The sequence below is a fragment of the Xenopus laevis genome, chromosome 2S (assembly GCF_017654675.1).
Source record: "Xenopus laevis strain J_2021 chromosome 2S, Xenopus_laevis_v10.1, whole genome shotgun sequence".
Classification (NCBI taxonomy): domain Eukaryota; kingdom Metazoa; phylum Chordata; class Amphibia; order Anura; family Pipidae; genus Xenopus; species Xenopus laevis.
Window position 1 is genome coordinate 117,027,521 of NC_054374.1, and position 20,466 is coordinate 117,047,986.

The 20,466-nt window shown below is 36.6% G+C and overlaps 1 protein-coding gene across 15 annotated transcripts in view; it reads right to left on the minus strand.

Moving 5' to 3' along the window:
• Nucleotides 1-14,115, minus strand: part of LOC108709769 (sciellin) — a 58,335-nt gene extending 44,220 nt beyond the window's left edge. For all 15 annotated transcript variants that reach the window (XM_041584305.1, XM_041584304.1, XM_041584300.1 and 12 more), the window contains exons 1-5: nt 13,969-14,115; nt 4,611-4,657; nt 4,057-4,183; nt 1,618-1,680; nt 731-796 (exon numbers count right to left, since the gene is read on the minus strand). In XM_041584305.1, the coding sequence (XP_041440239.1) occupies nt 731-796; nt 1,618-1,680; nt 4,057-4,183; nt 4,611-4,641 (287 nt within the window). In that variant the 5' untranslated portion in view covers nt 4,642-4,657; nt 13,969-14,115. The remainder of the gene's footprint in view (nt 1-730; nt 797-1,617; nt 1,681-4,056; nt 4,184-4,610; nt 4,658-13,968) is intronic.
• Between the last annotated feature and the right edge of the window lie 6,351 nt (nt 14,116-20,466).

Sequence of the window (20,466 nt, forward strand, 5' to 3'; positions counted from 1 at the left end):
GTATGTGTTATTTACCGGTAAAAAGGAAACACTAAAAAAAGTCTGCTTTGATTGTGGTCAGTGATTGTGGATTGAGGTAGAGAATTGAGGTAGAGCTGGGTAGGGAGGAGGAGAGGAGATATACCACGTAATTGCAGTACAGAAGCAGTACAGAAGCTCTATTGCCAACTGTCAAGAGATGGGCAGGCACTGGGTCCAGGTCCTCAGACAGTATTGGGCAAAGATACAGCCCTGCAGGTTTGCTCCTACCATAAGGTTTTTTTGCACCCCTGGCTACTATGAGACCAATTTCTGATTTTTATAAGGTAAATTCAATAGCATCGATGCATCTCTGACCCCAACGCTAAAATTGTAAGCACAGCAGGCATGTGGCCCTGTGGACATGTGCACTATCACACAGCTTAGAGGATATACTAAAATAAAAACCTTTCATCAGGCCTGAAAAACCTCATAATTATATCAAGATAACAGGTGAGTTCAGTTAAACTGGCTATAGACAGGACAAATGATGTGATATCCAAGCATTATATGCAGGATTACTTCAAAACAACAGGTACACAGATCTGTTTACTGCAGTTTAGATAAGGGTTTTGATGATTGTTATGGGTTTCTGCAGTGAGGCAAACTTGCCCGTTGATGAAAAATAAATCAACCCACTAAATTTTACATGGATGAAGGGTCATCTCTGCTCATGTGATATAATTCCTTTAATGTGTGTATTTTAAAATACCTGTCCAAAGCATCATCAGACTTAAACCTATTGTGTATGCGATTTGTTCCTTCATCTTCTGCGGGCCTACAAAGATAAAAGATAGAACATAGTAAAAGAGATCAGCAAGATATAAATGTAATTGCTATTAGACTGATATTTTTATGTACAGTGTGGTATATAATACAAAACAATTTCATTACAATTTTAAATCACTCTCATTACAACAATCTGTTCCATTTCTGTCTCAGACTGCACTTTACAATGAATATGAAAACCAATAGTTGGCCAGTATAATTAGCAATATAAACATGAAACTCAAGGGCTTATTATTTTCATCATCTTTTGTGGAAATGCAAAATAATTTCACAAAAAGAAAATGTATTGTTCCACTACAAAGAGTTTGTTAGAGGCCAATGTATTAACTATCATGAATTGGGTTAACAATGAATATTACTTATAAAAAAGATATAAGATGATAGTTTTGAATTGAATAATTTATTTTCCACAGTGAAACATTTCATTTCAGTGCAGTGCAGAAAACAATAGTTATTATTAATTCATTCATAATGAATCAATTCCGGCATTAGATGTGCATTGGGGAGGAATGATGGGTGATGCGTATAAGCTGCGGTGAATACTAATACCCACCCATGCTAAAATAGTCAACTTTTGTAAATGTCATGAAAGTTTTTATATACTTTCCTGCTGAAAATCCTTTTGGATTCAATTATTTGCTATTTCATAAATCTGCACCTATTCATCTGAATGTTACAGAGATTAAATTCATTGTGTGTCATAATAGTTACATTTATTATTGCCTGGTTGTTGATTATATCATCACGTTTCTAATATTCTTTATTCTGTAGATATCCTAGCATACACAAAAGAATAAAACATGAAGTTACCTGTCCAGATTGTCCTGGGATTTGTAGTGACTCAGTATATTTTTTCCAAAGTTTTCATCTTTGCTGTGAAATAAAAGTTGGACAGGAAATTACACATGTTAGAAAAAGTCTGTAAATATGATAAGTTAGGGGCTCATTTACAAACTCCAACAAAGCTGCAACTGGGCAGTTACCCAGGGCTGGATTTACATAGCAGGCATCCCTGGGCTCGCTGCCGTTCATCACCCCATCCCCTCCACTGCCTTTGTGCACATGCACAAATTTTCAGCATCAGGTCCAGAGTACTGGGGATTGTGCACAGAAAATTTTAAAAACTATTTTATCTCCTGCAAATCTCCAGTTCTTCCAAACCAATGAGGGTGTGATTGGGCAGCATTCCGCCCCCCTAAAACTCTGCTATCTTAGGCCAGGGCCAATCAAATGTTTGCTTTTATTGTTCAACCTGCTGAAAAAGCCATTCGCTGATTGGTTTCTATGATTTACTGCCCATGTGTGAATTAGCCCAGTGTTTATAAATGAGCCCTTAGCTTCTAATACAACTGATTTGATACATTTTTATAAGTGCCTGGAGTCTCATTCATTCTTAATATAGCCAGGTGCAAAAGAAACGGCTCTCCTTGTACAGAGAGAGAAAATAAACAGAAGACCAGATAGAATGCTGCAGGGCAAGGTGTGGGGAATTAACTTGTGGCTGTTACTGTTTAACACATTCCTTTCAACCCCTTTTTGTTTTAAAGTTCTTTTTCCCTCCCTCCATCGCCTACTCTTAGGGCCTTATTTATCAAAATCTGAATTTTTCTAATTATTTTAATAAAAAAAGTCCGACCAAACTAGAATCCATGATTGGACCTTATTTATTATTAAAAAAAAAAAAGCACAATTTCATCGGATTGGGGACATTTTTCAGATTCTTGCCGAAAAGTATGAAATTGATGGATTTTCGGGCTAAGGCCAGCACAGACCTAGGTCGGTTGCCGGATTTTCAGATTCTGATTTTTTCCATCCTCGGGGTATAATAAATCTCAAAAAAAATCAAGTTTTTTTTTTCCACTGGATTTTATAGTTTTTAGCATTCAGACTTTAATTTTTAACCCCCTAAGAGATACTGACGCCAGATACTAAACCATTTTTTTACATCTATTACAACATTGTCTTTGAATGTTACTTATAATATTGCCATAAAAGCATATGCATGTTGCTTATACTATCTGATAACCTATCTGATCCCCCATGTTACTCTATGAAGGGGCTGCCAAATTTGTTCAGCAGGAGTCCGTTAGCATTAGCAACTCTGACAGGTTGAGAAGGGACAGTCAGGTTGGCAAAACAGGCAGGTTTAGGAACTTCAAATAACTATTATTACAAAAGCAGAACTATCACCTATATGCAACTTGTTATATACAGGCAGTCCCCAGGTTATATATGAGATAGGGTCTGTAGGTTTGTTCTTAAGTTAAATTTGTATGTAAGTTGAAACATATACATTTACTTATTAAATGCAACAAGATGTTAGTTTTAACATAGTATTTATTTTTAAATTTCTGTGCATATTTACTTTTACCTTTCTGTGCTCTGCAGTAGAGAACACACACCTGAGGGGATTGAGGCAGGTGGTTTATTAAAGTTAAATGCTAATTAAAGTCAAGCAAACCCCAGTGTGTTACTGTAATAGCCTCTGTCTGTAAGTATGAGTTGTATGTAAGTCGGTGTATGTCACTCGAGAACTCCCTGAACATTCATATGTGAAGAGTAGTTTTTTAAGTGTCAGTATCACTATAATCCCTTCCTATTCTCGACCTCACCCATATCAGGATGTGTGTACTTTAAAAAAGTGAGTTCTGTGGAATGTAGTCTGAGGCACTGAGCGCCCTATATCTTGCGAAAGCAGGAGCTGACAATGAGAGAATGTGCAAATCAATACTGCCATTGTAAAATGTCTTCATTTATATGCATTTAGAATTAGTTTTGATACATTTATTTACACCTATAATTGGTTTCACTAGTGTGTTGAGTTCACTCTCCTGAAGAAGGCCCCAGTGAGGGTGCCCAAAATGTTGGGAATAAAGCAGCATTTTGTTTGATCACTTTACAAGTCCTTGGTGTGCAGTTTGTTTTAATTTTAATGCTTGTGAAATGGGTGTTATTCATTTAAACACAACACTCTCTCTTAGCATAATGCAATTAAGTTATTTTTTCCCATAGCAGTTTAACATTGCAGGTGATAGACCTTGATACAATAATTCAGAAAATGTAGATCCAATATTGGTAATGTCTGGCCATCCCTATCTTAGCACGTGCACAGAGAACAAATAAAACATAATGACAAAAGAAAGTGAAGAGGGAGCAGCAGAATACAAGGTGAAAGATTTTGGTCCTTTTTTAAGGTATGTGTAAGGCTATGGAATTTATGAATTAAAAATATATATTTCATATTCTAACCTTTTATTTTCCTCTTCTGTTGGTCGGTTTTTTATCCAGCTGTTGTCCTGAAGAAGTGATCTCCTTTTATTTGTGTCCTGTATAACATTCTGCCTGCTAACTGACCCCAGGGTGGCACTCTTGGCCTCTGTTAGGGGGAGACAAATGAAGATATAGGTAGTACAAAATGTTTTGTCTGAGACAGGTAATATTAATATGACTTTCAGGCAATAAAAAAAACAGTAATTGGTGACTTTGATTGTCAACACTGATTGCCTAGTTTGTTACTGAATATTCAGTTCACATAGGTGTTCACTAGCCATAGCAAAAATGGCAGCACTTATTCCAAATAATTGGAAAGTTTCTCCTACATACATTCAACAAATTAGCACCTGAGATTTCATTAAGAAAATATAATAAACTGGTACTAGCAAAAAGCAATGGTTGTCTACTACAAGTTGTATGTTTTCACTTATTATTTTTCCTGTCACTTTTATTTCCTTATTTAATTAAAAATAGGAGAATGGCAGTGATGCAGGCAGTTGCTTCTCTGTGTATGGATGATTTTACATTACCATTTCCTGAAGATTTTCTGAAGAAAGACATGACTGCTCAATGGGATCTACAAGAAAAATACAAATAATTAACAATTTGATGTGGAGGGGGGTGGGAAAATTAATTTCTCTGTAACATGCAACATTTGTAGGTACATTCATGCTTTTAGTTTACAGTGTAAGTTGAACTGAGTTGAACAACTATTTTCTGTAATTATCAGAGAGTTTGCATTGAATTGCCATCATTTTATACCGGGTCGGACTAGGTCGGCAGGACACCAGGATAAAACCTGATGGGCCCCGGTTCTTTTGGGCCCCGCCGACCCAGACCCACTCCCGGCACTCCCTCTCCTTACTTCCCCTAGTCCTGATGATTCGCTGTAAAAAGTATGTGCGGGTGGAGGGAGGGTGGCCGCCTCGAAGAGGTCTTTATGGCTAGGGGGCCACTGAGGCTGCAGGCCCAGTGGGCCATGTGCCCCCCAGTACAACGCAATTTTATGTCTATTTTAGAAGTTCTGTGAAATATGTTGGGGAATGATTTTACATTGCGAGCAGCGCTAAGCATTCACAAAAATGCAATTTTAAACATTGGTTATGATTTTAATTATATTCCCCCTTAATTGAACTAAGTGCCACTTATCACAGCGATGTTTTAACCACAATGCAGTATTTCTTCCTATAATTCCAGTGTGATTATGCCTGCTAAAATGTGTTCCAAAATTTTGGAAGCACATAGTTTTTCCCCTGTGTGACATAGAGGTGAGACACGGGAGTAAACTTACATGTCATCCCAAGATGGGCAATCTTGGAGCCCTGAAATTACTACCCTTGGACAAAAGCATGCTGTGTTTTACATTTTTATGAAGCAGAGTAGGTGAAACCAGCAAACTGGTTAGCAGCCCTGGTATATTTACGTCATCTGGTATGTATGGTATTATATTTTTGTGCCTCGCATAGCACCTACTAATGACAATGACTCTCATATGTTCTAGTACTAAGCATACTGTATTGGTTTACATGAAATAATTCCCAAATCATTTGTTTCTGTGGGAATTAAATAACAGGGATGTCTAACTATATTATCTGGCCCCTTTTGAGCTGCAATTCCTGCCTCAAATATTCAGTAAATTTACCAAAAGATAATCCCTATAAAAGACCACTGAACATGAAAATGTTCCAAGTTTCTTGGGTTTATTGGTTTAATTGACTTATTGCATAACATCATCAATATAATCTCATTTATATGGAGTCACACTAGTTATGTGAATGGAGAAAAACAGAGATATCAGATAATCTAACACAGGGAAGGAGTATTCACTTTTTATTTTGCATGGTTAAAGATCTAGTAACAGCAACATTTACAGACAGAGCTAGATATATGGCATGGGTTGGTGGTTTAAGTGCTAAAAAGAACAAAAGCACTTTAAGGAGGTTATTTATCGAAATCCAAAAAGTTCTCACAATTTTCTGAAAACTACTCTAACTAAATCCCCATGGACTTTCCCCCCCTGTTTATCAATACATTTTTCAGAAAATTTCTTGTGCGGGAAATCTTCCCCTTTATAATTCCGACCAATAAAAAATGGGACTTTAAAAAATAACCCCCTAAGTGTGCGTTATGAATGTTTGTGTGAAAGGCACACTGAACTGCAAAGTATTTGTTATACTCCTGTAAAGGAGTATAACAAATGTAAATTAATAATTTTCCGTGAGATAAAATAAGATAAAGATCCATCAAGACAATACAGACAAGACAATACAGAATCTCCTCTTGAAAATTTGACCAGAATCCAAATCAAATGAAACTCTCATTTGCAGGTTGTCATTAGAGAATAATTTTCCCAAAGTATATCCCTGTGGCATCAGATGTAATTTTAGGCTCCAGAATAGTGGTTAGGCAACAGCAAGAGCACATCGTTTCTATACTTTAAATGGGAGATTTATTTGGCTTCATAAGCAGTTAGATTTAAAGGGGTATTTTACACAAGGCCATCTGCCATTGACTTCTAAATGACCTCGGCAGGTTTGAGTTTGGGTGCTTTTTTATTCTGAATTTGAACACTGTCAGGGTTTAATAAATCACAAAAAAAATTGTTTTTTTCTACGATGAAATGGTGTTTTCCCCTTTAAAAGTCCGACCAGGAAAAATTGGTCCCCTTAAAGGAGAAGGAAAGGTTAAAACTAAGTAAGTCTTATCAGAAAGGTCCATCTAAATATACCAGTAAACCCCCAAAGTAATGCTGCTCTGAGTCCCCTGTCAAAAGAAACACTGCATTTCTTTCCTTTTATTGTGTACACATGGGCTTCTGTATCAGACTTCCTGCCTTCATCTTAAACCTCATTGCCCTGGGCAAGAGCATGCTCAGTTTGCTCCTCTCCCCCCACCCCTCCCTTCTCTACTGTAATCTGAGCCCAGAGCAGGGAGAGACTCAGGCAGGAAGTGATGTCACACCATGTTAATACTGCAGCTCCTATTCTAAACAAACAGAGAGTTTCTAGAGCTTTTTACTCAGGTATGGTAAAACATTCTACAGAATAAATATAGCATTCTAGCTTGCACTATTGCAGCTAATCTATTGGCAATAAAATGCCTCCGTAGCTTTCCTTCTCCTTTAATATCTCCACAACACATTATGAAAATATCAAAACAATGATATTGTATATTTATAGATACAATTTTGCAGTTGGCTGAATGGACACGTTCTCTTCCTTTGCCCATTATGATGTCACTTAGGGTATGTTTGTGTCTGTTTGCAGATTTTTTCCTGTATGTCCACAAAGTTTCCTCAAAGATTGCTTAGCATAAGATTTTTGTCCCCAAAGGTTTATCTGAGAGGTATATATGCAGGCTTACAGCTGCCTCAACTTTTACTTGCCTTGCCATTAAAAACAATATTTTTACAAATTCCAAATACTGCTTTTATTAGATATTTATGAACCTTCCACTGTAAATTACAGCATTGTTATAACTGTTGATAGCTGCCTAACCTCATCCGATAAAAAAGTTGTTCAACGTGATTGTAAAACTTATTAGTAGACAATTGTGACTCAGCTTCCACACCTACACAAAATATTCCGGAGCACCCAGTGAAACTGCCTGCTTTTGTAATAACCCCTGCACAGAACCTCTTCAAAGAACTTTTAATCAAATGCCTGTTTGGCACCAGGACAATAACCTAAGTTTTGTAACTATCTTAGAAGGAGATATTTCCAATTCTTCTTTTAAAACCATGACTATTTCACATTCTGTTAAGCCCTATTATTTATTGATAGTATTTGTTAATTTCTTTTTTCTTTAGTCTTAGAAATTATTTCATGGCAATGCAATCAAGTCTAGTTTAGCAAGTTAGTTTCTTGTGTCCCTCACTTACTTTCATATGTAAATAACTTTCCTGGTATCATGATTTGACCCCAGTTGTGTGACAATGTGTACTGCATTAAATATTTAATGACATCCATAATTTAATTATGCTCATTACATTCCTATAAATGTAAAATGTAGCTTGGATACTATACTATACTGAATTGAACACACATTTACCCATGTAATACTGGTGCCTCATAAGGCTAACTACACATGTGATATAACTGTGTATAAATATGATATTATTTCTTACAAATCTTGCTTGTACCCAAAGGAGATGCTTGAATTCTAATATTTACTGCTGGTCACAGGCCAGCTTTAAAGAGAGAAGGTGACTACTGAGTTTTATATGGCAGTTTTATTTTACCACCTGGTAAAAAGAACTGATCATCCCCATATTGTGTGTGTGTCTCTCTCTCTACTGTATATATATGTATTTACTTTTTTCTGAACAATAATTACAACATAGAAACTGAGCTAATGGATGACATTGTTTTTTTTTTTCGTTATGCCCCCACCCACATGTATTATTTATCATTAAGAGGACATCATGACAGTCTCTTAGGTAAGAGGCTTAATGTTATGTGATTCGTATTTCACTTTAGACACAGTATCACTGTTCAATGGAAGTGAAAAATTATCAAGTTGATCTACAGTTGAATTGTGCTGAAGATACTGAGGTTTGAAATAGAATATGTATTCAACATTTAGGAGTCAACATTTTCTGGTTGTGTTTTACACAAAAAGTAAAAATGCTCCCCCAAAAAAAAATCATGTTTCTTTACCAGACAACAAACCACCTGCCCTCTGAATCAAATCCCTTCAAAACGTATCCGCTCCCTACCATCTGACCACTGTCTAGCTCTTACTCATACCTTGAATTCCTCTCTCCACCGGGATCACCTCCTCTGTGACATTTTTCTCATCCTTAGCAAACACTCTCCTATATCTGGTCATACCTCTCTAACGACTTCTTCTCTGTCTCTTTCTTGGATAAATGTTCCTCACCCCTAGAACTCTGTCAAGATCCCTCATGGCTTTGTCCTTGGACCATTACCCGTCTCATTATGCACTGAATTATTGAAACCTCCTCCTTATTAGCCAACCACTCATGTATCCTATCCATTATCTATCCAGAATACTTGATAGTATGTATTAAAAAAACGAAGAGAATGAAGAGAATTCTTATTGTGCAATGAAGATTTATAAGACCTAGCTTGAAGGTGGTATCATTTCTTGGCACTAAAAACTTTTTCAGCAAGACACTTTATTTACTGAGCACATGTTCAAATATCAAAATGCACAACTGGATTTTCCATTGGCTGTTGAGTGGATATGTGGCAAAATGTATGCTGACTATGGAAAGAAAAATTAAAAATGATTTGCACAATGGAAAAATGTTTGCATCGCAGATAAGGCTTTCTTTACCATTGTTGTTGTCTAAGTTCATAATTGGTCAGTTAAGTGTGCCTATAGATAAAGGGTAAGAAATGATGTAACATCATCCCTTTTCACCTGGGATGAAGTTTGCATTGGTTACCTATTCTGAGGCATTGTTCTCAGACAACAATAAACAATGTCACCATTCCTCTAGTGATGATAAATAGATAGATTCACTCAAACTTAAAACATTGTTCCTGGAAACACTAATGGAGTTAATACCATCAATGCTAAGTAGTCAGTACTCACAACAAATTGCACTGTGTTTAACATAATCTGACATGATATCCCAGCAAAGGTTTGATGATACCTCCATTAACTCAGCAAACATTTTGGGTGTATTCCCAAGATACCCCAGACACATTTGAATTTTTTATAAAGAATCTACATGCAACAACAGGCCAGCATTCCAGCTCTCTCAAAAAAAGCACCAGCCGAAGATAATATAAAGTTAGAGCTCTTACATCCACTTGATTTTCCTAAGAATCTGTTGCACCACTCTTGCGTGCTTTCTGTCTGTTTGTAGTATTTTGTTTAGATCAATAACACGATTTTTTATTTTGCGTTACTGTATTTTTGCATTTTATTGAAGATATTTTGTAGCGAGGCAGGACAGATTACTATGTAATTGAAACATCTCCAAAACCCATCCCTTATACCTATTACAATAGCTGCTGGTCTTAAAGTTACAATCAAGAAGAAAGATAAGTTTTGTATTAGTGTTTTTCATGGTCTTTACGCTTAATAAATTCAGAATTTTTAATGTTTTAGGGCAGGAGTGCCTAAAACGAAGCACCGCGTGTGCCATGCTGCAGGCGATTTTTCATTATAGCGGCAGAAGACAAGGGGAAGCGTTCGGGGAGATTAGTCGCCCCAAAGAAGAGGCAATTAGTCGACAGATGACTTAATCTCCCCGAATCGCCAGGTGTGCCCTTACCCTTAAGGACCAGTAACATAATTTATTTATTTATTTATTTTAATTTGTTTCTTTTTAACGAAAAAAAAAAACACCAATACAGTTTAAATTTTAATTTGCAAAGCTTTTATAAAGAAATTACTTACCGATTCTCTTCAGAAACAGTGACAGGGCGATGATCCATCGTGTGGCGCTCGATTTCTCCTCCCTGGTTACCTCCTATAGAAGGCAGGGAGGAGAAATGGAGCGCTGCGCGATGGATCGTCGCCCTGTCGCCGTTTCTGCAGAGGAGCGCATGCAGAGAATCGGTAAGTAATTTCTTAATAAAAGCTTTGCGAATTAAAAGTTTAAACTGTCCCACTGCCCTCCACCAGCTAAAATGAAAATCACCTGCGGCAATACACAGGTGATGCTTCGTTTTCCGAAGCCGTCCGAAGTTTCCTCGTGAGGCAACACTGCTACTCCTTCAGTTACAGTGAATAGGAGAAAGAAAAGCCTGCCTGAAAGCAGTTCCATAGTGAAGCACTGGCTCTTTTTAAAAGCACATGACCAAGCAAAATGGCCTGAGATGGCTGCTTACACACGAATATTACAACTTAAACAAAAACACTTGTTGGGGTTAGGAATTCAATTTTACATGGTAGAGTGAATTATTTGCAGTGTAAACAGTGTAATTTAGAAATAAGAACTACACCATAAAAATCATGACAGAATCCCTTTAAGATGACTGGGCCTTTAGAAAGGTGACATATTAACAGCTGCGAATACTCCAAATTTTATTGCATTGTTATTAATTCCCAGTGCTATATAATTACAACAGCACTACTTTAAGGGATACACTGATTTCACTCATTTTACATACCTGGAAACAACTTTATTTTAGCATTAGGTAATATAGACGTGGAAGAAATCACCATGAATTAACTGCCATGGGGAGAAAGCGAGGTGACGTAGAAAGTATTATACTCAGTATAATGTATGTGCTTCTGACCAACAATCCCCAAATGCTACAACTGACATATGCCATTTTCCCTGATACAACACTGCTCTTTAGTATTTCCCAGGCATCTTGAAAGTGCCAATTAAGTCACATTCACTGTATTAGAACTTCGTTAAGAGAGCTGAAGGAATAAGATAAATTACTGTGGCAAAGCAACCATTCAACTAAATTTTTAAAACAAAGAAAACCAGTCAGTGCACAAATTTTATACAAATGGACAGCTAATTCCAACTCTCATTCAGTGAAAAGGGCTTGTGCTGAACATACTTTTTACTTATTGTTTAAATCAAAAGTCTCAAAGCGTAGTTTAAAATCTCTACATGTAAAACACTTCACATGTGGCAATCCTGGTTAAGCAAAAATGAGGAATGAGGGAATTCATTGTTTTCAGATTTACTGTTAGTTTGCTAATTAGGATTATAAACTCGTTAATGCATGAAATGAAACAAAAGAATTTTCAAACCTCTTTGCAACACTGTTTTGGTGAAAGGCTGAGGTTCTGCACATTAGAGATCAATGACAGGTGGGCTAGAGTCGGGTGGAATTAGCAGCACAATACCCTCTGCTGATTGGTCATTACTGTGAGAATATTTCTAATTGGATCGATAGTACAAATATCTAGGACTAATATTACTTGTAGAAAATCGCACATTACTAACAAATAAAAATAAGTAAGACTTAGGGGCATATTTACTAAGGGTCGAAGTGAATTCAAAGTGAATTTTCGAAATCAAAAACTTCGAATTTCAACTTAATTTTTGGGTACTTCAACCACGAATAGGCCAAAAGTCGATTCGAATTGAAAAAACTTCGACTATTCAACCATTCGAAAATCGAAGTACTGTCTCTTTAAAAAACTTCGACTATCAAATTTCTACCATATGATGGTCGAATTTCGAAGTTTTACCACTTCGAAATTCGACCCTTAGAAGCACATTTACTAAGGGTCGAATTTCGAAGTTAAAAAACGTCAAAATTCGACCATCGAATTTGATATTTCGATAATCTAAGATTTTTACTTTGATCGATTAAATCGTTCAATTCTAACGATTTTACAAAAAAATACTTTGAATAGTCTAAACACTCAGGAAGGTCATAGGAGGTCCCCCATATCCTAAACAGCAATTCGGCAGGTTTAAGGTGGCGAAGTGTCAAAGTCGAAGTTTTAAAGAGACAGTACTTTGATTTTCGAAGTCAAAGTTTTTTCAATTCCAATCAAATTTTGGCCTATTCGATGGTCGAAGTACCCAAAAATTACTTAGAAATTCAAATTTTTTGAACTCGAAAATTCACCTCAACGCTTAGTGAATGGGCTCCTTAGTAAATGTGCCCCTTATTGTAGGCAAGGCAAATTAATCATAATAAATTTCTTTTACATTATATTCTGCCTGTTTGTACTGTGAGCATTCAAAACTGCTTTTTAATGAAGCCAGGTTTCATTGTGCTTTTTTTAAACGCAATATCCCTCATTTTTTAAAGTTGTTCTTTGTCCTGTTTTCACAGGACAATAGGATAGAGGAATGCATTTAGAACACACACATTTGACATTTAAAAAACTGTTTTTAATGCAAAAAAACTTGCCCATGTTTTTAAAAATATGCAGTGGAGGGTGTAACTTCATATATCAAAGCATTTTAAAATGTATTTTACAACTTGGTTGTACTGTACCTTGAAAAAAATGAGACAGTTTAAAAAGAAGCATATCCCACCTGGCTTAGTGCTGTTGTAAATATAAAAATGCAGTTCCCTGTCTATTCATGACAAACCTAACTGACTGAACTGGTTTTACCAGATTAGGGTGGGTTGTTTCTTAAAGCAGTTCGTCGACACTGACAAGGCTGGAGAAGCTCTAAACTCTGTTGTGTGGGACACAGATGATAACAGACTACAGTGTTCATTAGTATTGCAGTACATAGGACATTGGTCTGGCCTCTGTCTGTCATAGAATGTTACAGTGCAAATATGCAGTTACACCTGTCATGTCATAGGCAGTTAATAAGCAAGAAAAGCCTCCCAGACAGCTTGTGGAATTATTCGGTAAAACATTATTGGTAGAACATTTTATCATAGTTTTGTGCATAATTTTGCTTTTACACAACTGATGGTTAAATATGGGTCAAGGCGAAAATGCACAAATGACAATATAATTGAAATAATAATTACTGTATAGATCACTCCACAGGGAACACACAACTATGAAATGTGAGCTCTGTTGACACCTGCATTGGAGAAACTGAGCTCAAAATGGATTATTCAGAACCTTTTTTGTTTTGCGAAAGCAAATGGCACTTCCCTATGTATATTGCACATCCTGACTTGTGCTTTTGAACAGGTAACCCCAATCACGGTTTCTGGAACCAGGTAGCATCCCCTGAACAATGCCTTTTTGCTGTTGGACTTTAGCTCCCAGCATTTTAAAGCTCATGTAAAATAAGCATAAAGTATCAGTTTTAATGTCTTTAACATTATAAATAAGCCTCATTGAATATCGTATGAATTAGTTCCATGCTGCTTATGCATTATTCACTATGTGTGTAACGAAACAAAAATGTTTTAATCCGAAATGCAAGTTTGGAATAAATACTCGTATTAGCAACATTCTCATCAAAAACGTTAAAAGCCCTATGGATGTGCCTATACGGCTGCTGATAGAACTTACCTTAGTCACTGTACGAAGCAGCAAGCTCTGTGCACTGGCAATGTTTCAGGCAGTGACCTGCAGGGAACAGTGCAGGTATAGACTCAGGAAACATTCTATGCTCCTGCAATGCTGATTGTGTGACTCATCCACGGAGGAGGTGGTGTGAGGAAAAGGGTGTCACCTGTAAAATACCTTACACCTATCATGGGAGTGTGCATGCATGTCAAACTACTCTCACATTTTTGTCATATCTTCAGAAAGGGGACATCAACAGCAAATGCTCTCTGTTTTGTAAAGTTATCATTTTAGAGATATTTGTTTATTTTGTGTATTTGTAAAACAGTATATGTTGTAAAGGTTTTTTTTTTTGAAACACTAAAGGGAAGTTATGCTCTGTTCCTGTTTTAACATCCTTTAATTTTTTTAACTTGTACAGCAAATCCAAAAATAAGCACATAATGGAAATGTGGGACTGTTTTGACTGCATTACATAGTATATTTCACTCAACTTGGTGCTGTACCAGAAGAAAAAGTATGCATGGATCCTAAATGGGAAGCCATGTGTGAGTTGAAAAACCTCCACTAGAACAAATATGGAAGTCTAATGCTGAGTGTGCCATGGAAGTAGCTATATTTGACAGGTCTAGCTACAGGGGTTGCTAAAGTTTGCAGGGGGCCCTAGTACTACCTGCTCTAGCTTTCGGGTTTCCTCAGATACTATGGGGCAGATTTATTAAGGGCCGAAGTGAAAATTTGAATTTTGAATTATTATTTTTTGGTCAAAACTCTCAAATTTGAATTGTGAAGTATCCAAACTCAATTCGAGTTTTAATTCGAATTTCAAGATTTATCATACTCTGGCCCTTTAAGAACTCAAATTCGGCTATTCGCCACCTTAAACTTGCCGAATTGCTGTATAAGTCCATGGGAGAGTTCCGGGGATCATTTTGATAATGTTTGCAGCCTTCCTGACATTCAAGTTTTTTTCAGAGACATTTTTTAAATTTGATTCGAGTTTTTCTAATTAGACTCAAATTTGATTCAAGTTTTTGGGTCGATTCAATTCGTCCAAGCGGAGAAAGTTCTATTGTATTAATACATTTTGATTGGTCAAATTTCGAGTTTATGGGTTTTAAAAAACGTAGGGAATTCGAAATTTGACCTTTGATAAAGTTGCCTCTATGTTTCGTAAGATTTTTCTTTCTTTTTTTTTTGCATGGTAGGACTTACCCGTGGAAGTACTGACAATGTGTGTTGTTAGGCATCTCTTTGGTAAGCTATTGGGAGTTTGGAAGCATAAGGGTGAGGTGTTTCATCTCTGAAGGTGATGACTAGTTAAAACGTGTGATGCGCTTCCTATCAGCCCACACTGACAAAACAAGGGGAAAAGAACACTGGCTAAAGTTACTCCCTATTTGGATCCAGGATGTTGGGTATTGGGAATTTGTAAGTGCTTTTAAAGTTTTTTAATGCCTGTTGATGTAATACATGCTTTTATTATTTCTTAAAGTAAGGTTTATTCTCTACATTGAAGCTGAAGGATCACTGGGAGTCCAATGAGTTCTGCATTGATTGATTTGAATATATATATATATCATTAAAGTTTTTTGTCTATGAGGTACATACCAAACAGTTTTGGCAACTCAGGTACATAAAATAAATGTTACAAAATACCTCCAAGTAAAGTCATTGGGAGTTGGGTTCGCCAAATTGGGCAAAGACGCACTCACCCATCAATAGTATAAAACAATAGCTAACTTTATAAAGACTTCCTGAAAATACCTTTAGAAGGCAGAATAAAGACCAAGATTTAATAAAAAAATAATTGAAAGCATGTAAGGAATGCTTTGAGATGACCTCTGGTATGCAAGGACATAAGAAAGGTTTAGAGAAGTAGTACAAAGAACTAGATATAGTTAAAAAAAAAAAAAAAAAGGAAAAACCTGTAGCTTATAGTTTGTGCTCCTAAGTTTTCCTAAAAAAAAGTTTTTACCTTGAATTCAGCTAATTGTAGAAACCTGAAACCTTCTAAGATTCATTTTAAACTATACTTACCGGTACTCACAGTTTGTTTCACTACATTTATTCAAAAATAGGCTAAATTGTTGGTTTGTTTTAATATTGCATTTGCTCTCATCAATAGTCATGTGGAGCGATACTAGACAACCACTCACAACAGAATCAATAAAGGGTAGGAAGATCAGGAGCATAATAATCCCCATATATAAGGGAGTAATTATGCCCTGGAGCAGTAACCCATAGCAACAAATAAGATGTTTGCTTTTAATCATGCTTATTGGTTGCTATGGGTTACTGCTCCTGGGCAAACTTAGTGTCTTTTATTAAATGACCCCATTAGAGCCCCATACAAAGACCAGGCACTCGATAACAGCCTTTAAAGGAGAACTAAACACTAAAATGAATATGCCATATTGTATATACTGAACTTAATGAACCAACCTAAAGGTTCGGCATCTCTATATTAGTAATTGTCCAGGCCTTCGGAGTTGTCACTGGAGTCACCCGCTAGATTGGATTTTGTTCGGAGTGTCTACGACACTCACATACTCCGTCTGCTCTGGGCAGCTGTAGAAAGGCTAAGTTTAGGGGTCATCTCAAATCATCAAGTAGAAAATGAGGTCTGTCTGTCATATAAGCTGATAGTACAGGGCTGATTATTAAATTCTGGTAATTGTGCTGGTTTCTGAGCTGCCATGTACCAATAATGAGAATTATTTACTAATCAACCTTATATTCTGACATGTCTGATATATATTCAGTATATTTTGAGTTGGTCCCTAAGCTCAGTAAGTGAAAGCAGCACAGAGCATGTGCAGTGAATCAGCAGAAAAGAAAATGGGGCTGCTGGAGCAAAAGACATGTCAACATTTGATCTTGCTTTTTACACTGTGAAGCGTGGCGATGTCTGGTGTATTATGCCACCATTTTTTTTACACAGCATAATAAATATGCTCCATAGTGTGTGCAGATAAAGAGTCATTTAGCACATGTGCAATTAGTACAATAGGCCCAAGCCCTGTGTGCCAGGAGTAACCTTATATTATTTTGCCTTAATCATAAATTTTAAAAGCCCCATGACTTGTGTGTGTTCTTGTATGTATTCACCTACTAGCTGGGGGCAATGTGTCAAGTTGTATCAGGTATAAATTATCTCCTACACACAAAGGTTTTACAGCTGCACGTACTCTTCTGATTATTTTGTTGTGCGGGATCCCCTAGATGTATTGCAATGCCCCAGGATTTATGTAGAACAAGAAAATAAACTCTACACTCACTGCCAGGGAGCTCATCCCATTTATAATGCCAATGCAACCACACAGATCAGGGACATTCCTGGCATAGGGAGGGAGTGCCTCCCCAAAACATTGATCTGTGTGGTTGCACTGGCATAATAAATATGGTAAGTCGTGCCCCCCAGCCAAAAAGTTCCAATGAGTGCAGTCTCTATGTCCTGTTCTACAAATTCTCTCCCAACACTATTGCAGAGATAGGTTGCCCTGTGCCAACAGCTAAGTACCATGCTGAGGGTGTACCAGAAAGGTAACACCAGAAAACACCCAGGTACAAGATATTTCAAGGGCTTCCTGTTAGAGATGACACTACAATGTAAAAAGTACTTCCGATATATTGACTATGACCGTAGATTTTGTTTTAACTGGAGAGTAGCCCTGAGCCTCAAGAGCAAATAACTAATACAGAGTATTTTGCTTGGGGCTTACATCATTAAAAAACTATGAACAAAAAGGTTGAGTTTGCTCAGTAAGAGCAAATTGAACAGCCACATTGGCATAAATGAGTCCTCGGGACTTTATTATGTTTTCATTTGTTTTTGTGCAGGACTGCAGTTGACTCATATCTAGCTATGAGCAGCTGGCAATCAGTAGGCAGTTCTTTCAACAAAGCAAGATTAAGGGGCCGATTCACTAACTCCGAGTGAAGGATTCGAAGGTAAAAAACTTTGAATTTCGAAGTTTTTTTGGGCTACTTCAACCATGGAATGGGCTACTTCGACCTTTGACTACGACTACGACTTCGAATCAAAGGATTCGAAGTAAAAATCGTTCGACTATTCGACCATTCGATAGTCGAAGTACTGTCTCTTTAAAAAAAACTTCGACCCCCTAGTTCGCCATCTAAAAGCTACCGAAGTCAATGTTAGCCTATGGGGAAGGTCCCCACAGGCTTGGCTAACTGTTTTTGATCGAAGGATATTCCTTCGATTGTTGGATTAAAATCATTCGAATCGTTAGATTCGAAGGATTTTATCGCTCGATCGAAGGAATTATCCTTCGATCGTTCGATCGAACTATCTGCGCTAAATCCTTCGACTTCGATATTCGAAGTCGAAGGATTTTAATTCCTAGTCGAATATCGAGGGTTAATTAACCCTCGCTATTCGACCCATAGTGAATCGACCCCTAAGTGAATGTCCAAATGAGTGATCAACACCAAAGTGTCTGAACCAAAATATAAAAGTAGTTTGTAAAAGTATTTACAAAATAACTATGATAATAATTTCTTTGGTTTCTGGTTGGCAGGGACACAGCAGTGTGAATTTTTCTTTTGGAGACATGCAGAATTTTTAAATCAGAAGAAAAAAAATCAAGAGCAAATATAAAGTTGTTCAGACTCCTTCTCTCTCCATCATCATAAATGTAATGTAAACTTCTCCTTTAACAAATTATATTCATTTATATTCAGTCAACTCAGCAGATAATGCAGTGTTAATGACTTCTGATAACTTCCTTTGTTTTAAGAACTGCATACACCCTTAAAGGTTTATTAAAGGAGAACTAGTTTGGTTACTTTTCTACACCCACAAAAAAAGAAATTACAAAGAAGATAGAAGACAAGAAGCACTATATATACTGTAGCTTGCTATGTTTTTAAAATTATTTCTTAGCATTCCTGTTATGATTAATTGCTTTAGTGCACATTTAAAAACAAATATTTCCCAAAGGATCGAATCACATAACCTATTAACTTGCATCTATTACATCTTCTCAACAGAGAGGCAACATATTATAATGCAATTGCATATTTTTAACCCACAATGCAGCATTTTTTCCCAGAATTCCAGCATAATTGTGGTTGCTAACTTCAGTTGTGCCTACAGTATCAAGTATGAACTGTATGCAAAAAAAGCTTCTCTGGCAGATATTATTTGTGGTGATGTGTGTGATAGTAATATAAACCCCCGATTCTTTTGTCACATCTGCTCTGCGCCTATCGACGCAATCCGCCGTAGGAACCCTGGAGCTACTGACTGGTTTGGAGGTGGTAGTAACTCCAGGGTTCCTCAGTGTCAGAATAATACAATTTTTGTTTAACTGACCACAGGAAATTGTGCGAGTCTGTAACTGCAATAAATGACCCCTATAAAATGTTTATTTTCTAGCTTCATAGCATTACATATAGGCTTTTACTTCTGGCATCAATCTGATGTATGTACGTAAGTATGCAGCACTGTTCAGCAGAGCACTAAATTAATAGAACAAACCAGGTTCAATACAATAAAATATACAAATAAATACAAAGTACTGTTGCATTAAAGATTAGGCGTTAATGGGGGAATGTAATAAAAGTCAGTAACGGAAAAAATATTCGCAAAAAGTTATGCCTTTGCACTAACAAATTTTCCTTTGTGCAAATTTTATATAGCTTTTGCGAACCCGGAAACTGTTAAGCAATCTCTTCCTACAGTGGAGGAAACTTTGCGAATTTTATAGTTTGCGCTGTCTATGCAATAAAACTTCTTACTGAAAAAGTTGTAATGCTTGCTCCGAAAGATTACAATCCCCTCAAGCACTTCGTAAAAGTTAAAATTTGCAATGAAATAACAGTTTAAGGACGAATATCAAATTGCAAAAAGTGCTATGTGTGTAGCGTGAGATATGTAAATACCTTCTGTTTTCAGAAGACTTTACACTGCATGTCTTGCTCTCTGAAGGGCTTTTTGTTTCTTTTTAGCCCGTCTTATCCTAACCAGGTCAATTTCTCGTCTAAGGCAAAGAAAGAAACAGTTGACTTGCAGTGATTGCCCATACTCAACCAGCAGATGGCAGCAGTTGATCACAGTGGAAAGAAACTATAAAAAATGATTGCTTAAGAAAATTAAATTCAGTTCATTCTGAAGTGCACATTTCCCATTGTTATGAAAATGTCAAAAAATCACGGACATGGTATATAATAATCATGAAAATTAATTGCATTTTCTTTTTAAGCAATTTAAAGTTGTAATTAGACAGATTTGTGTTTAATGAGTCTAGCTGATCCTTAACATCTTCATTGATCTAGCTATGGAAGCAAGGCCACCACTATATGAGAACATTATTTAAGAGGTCATTTATGACCTAAATGGTTGCAATGCCGTAGTCCACCTATACTGAAAGGGCCCAGAGTCACCTGTAAATCATGCTCTACTGGGGGTTACAGGGAATGTCTTTTACGAATCTTCAATCAACATAGAATTACGTACAAAAAATTTTCTGTAAC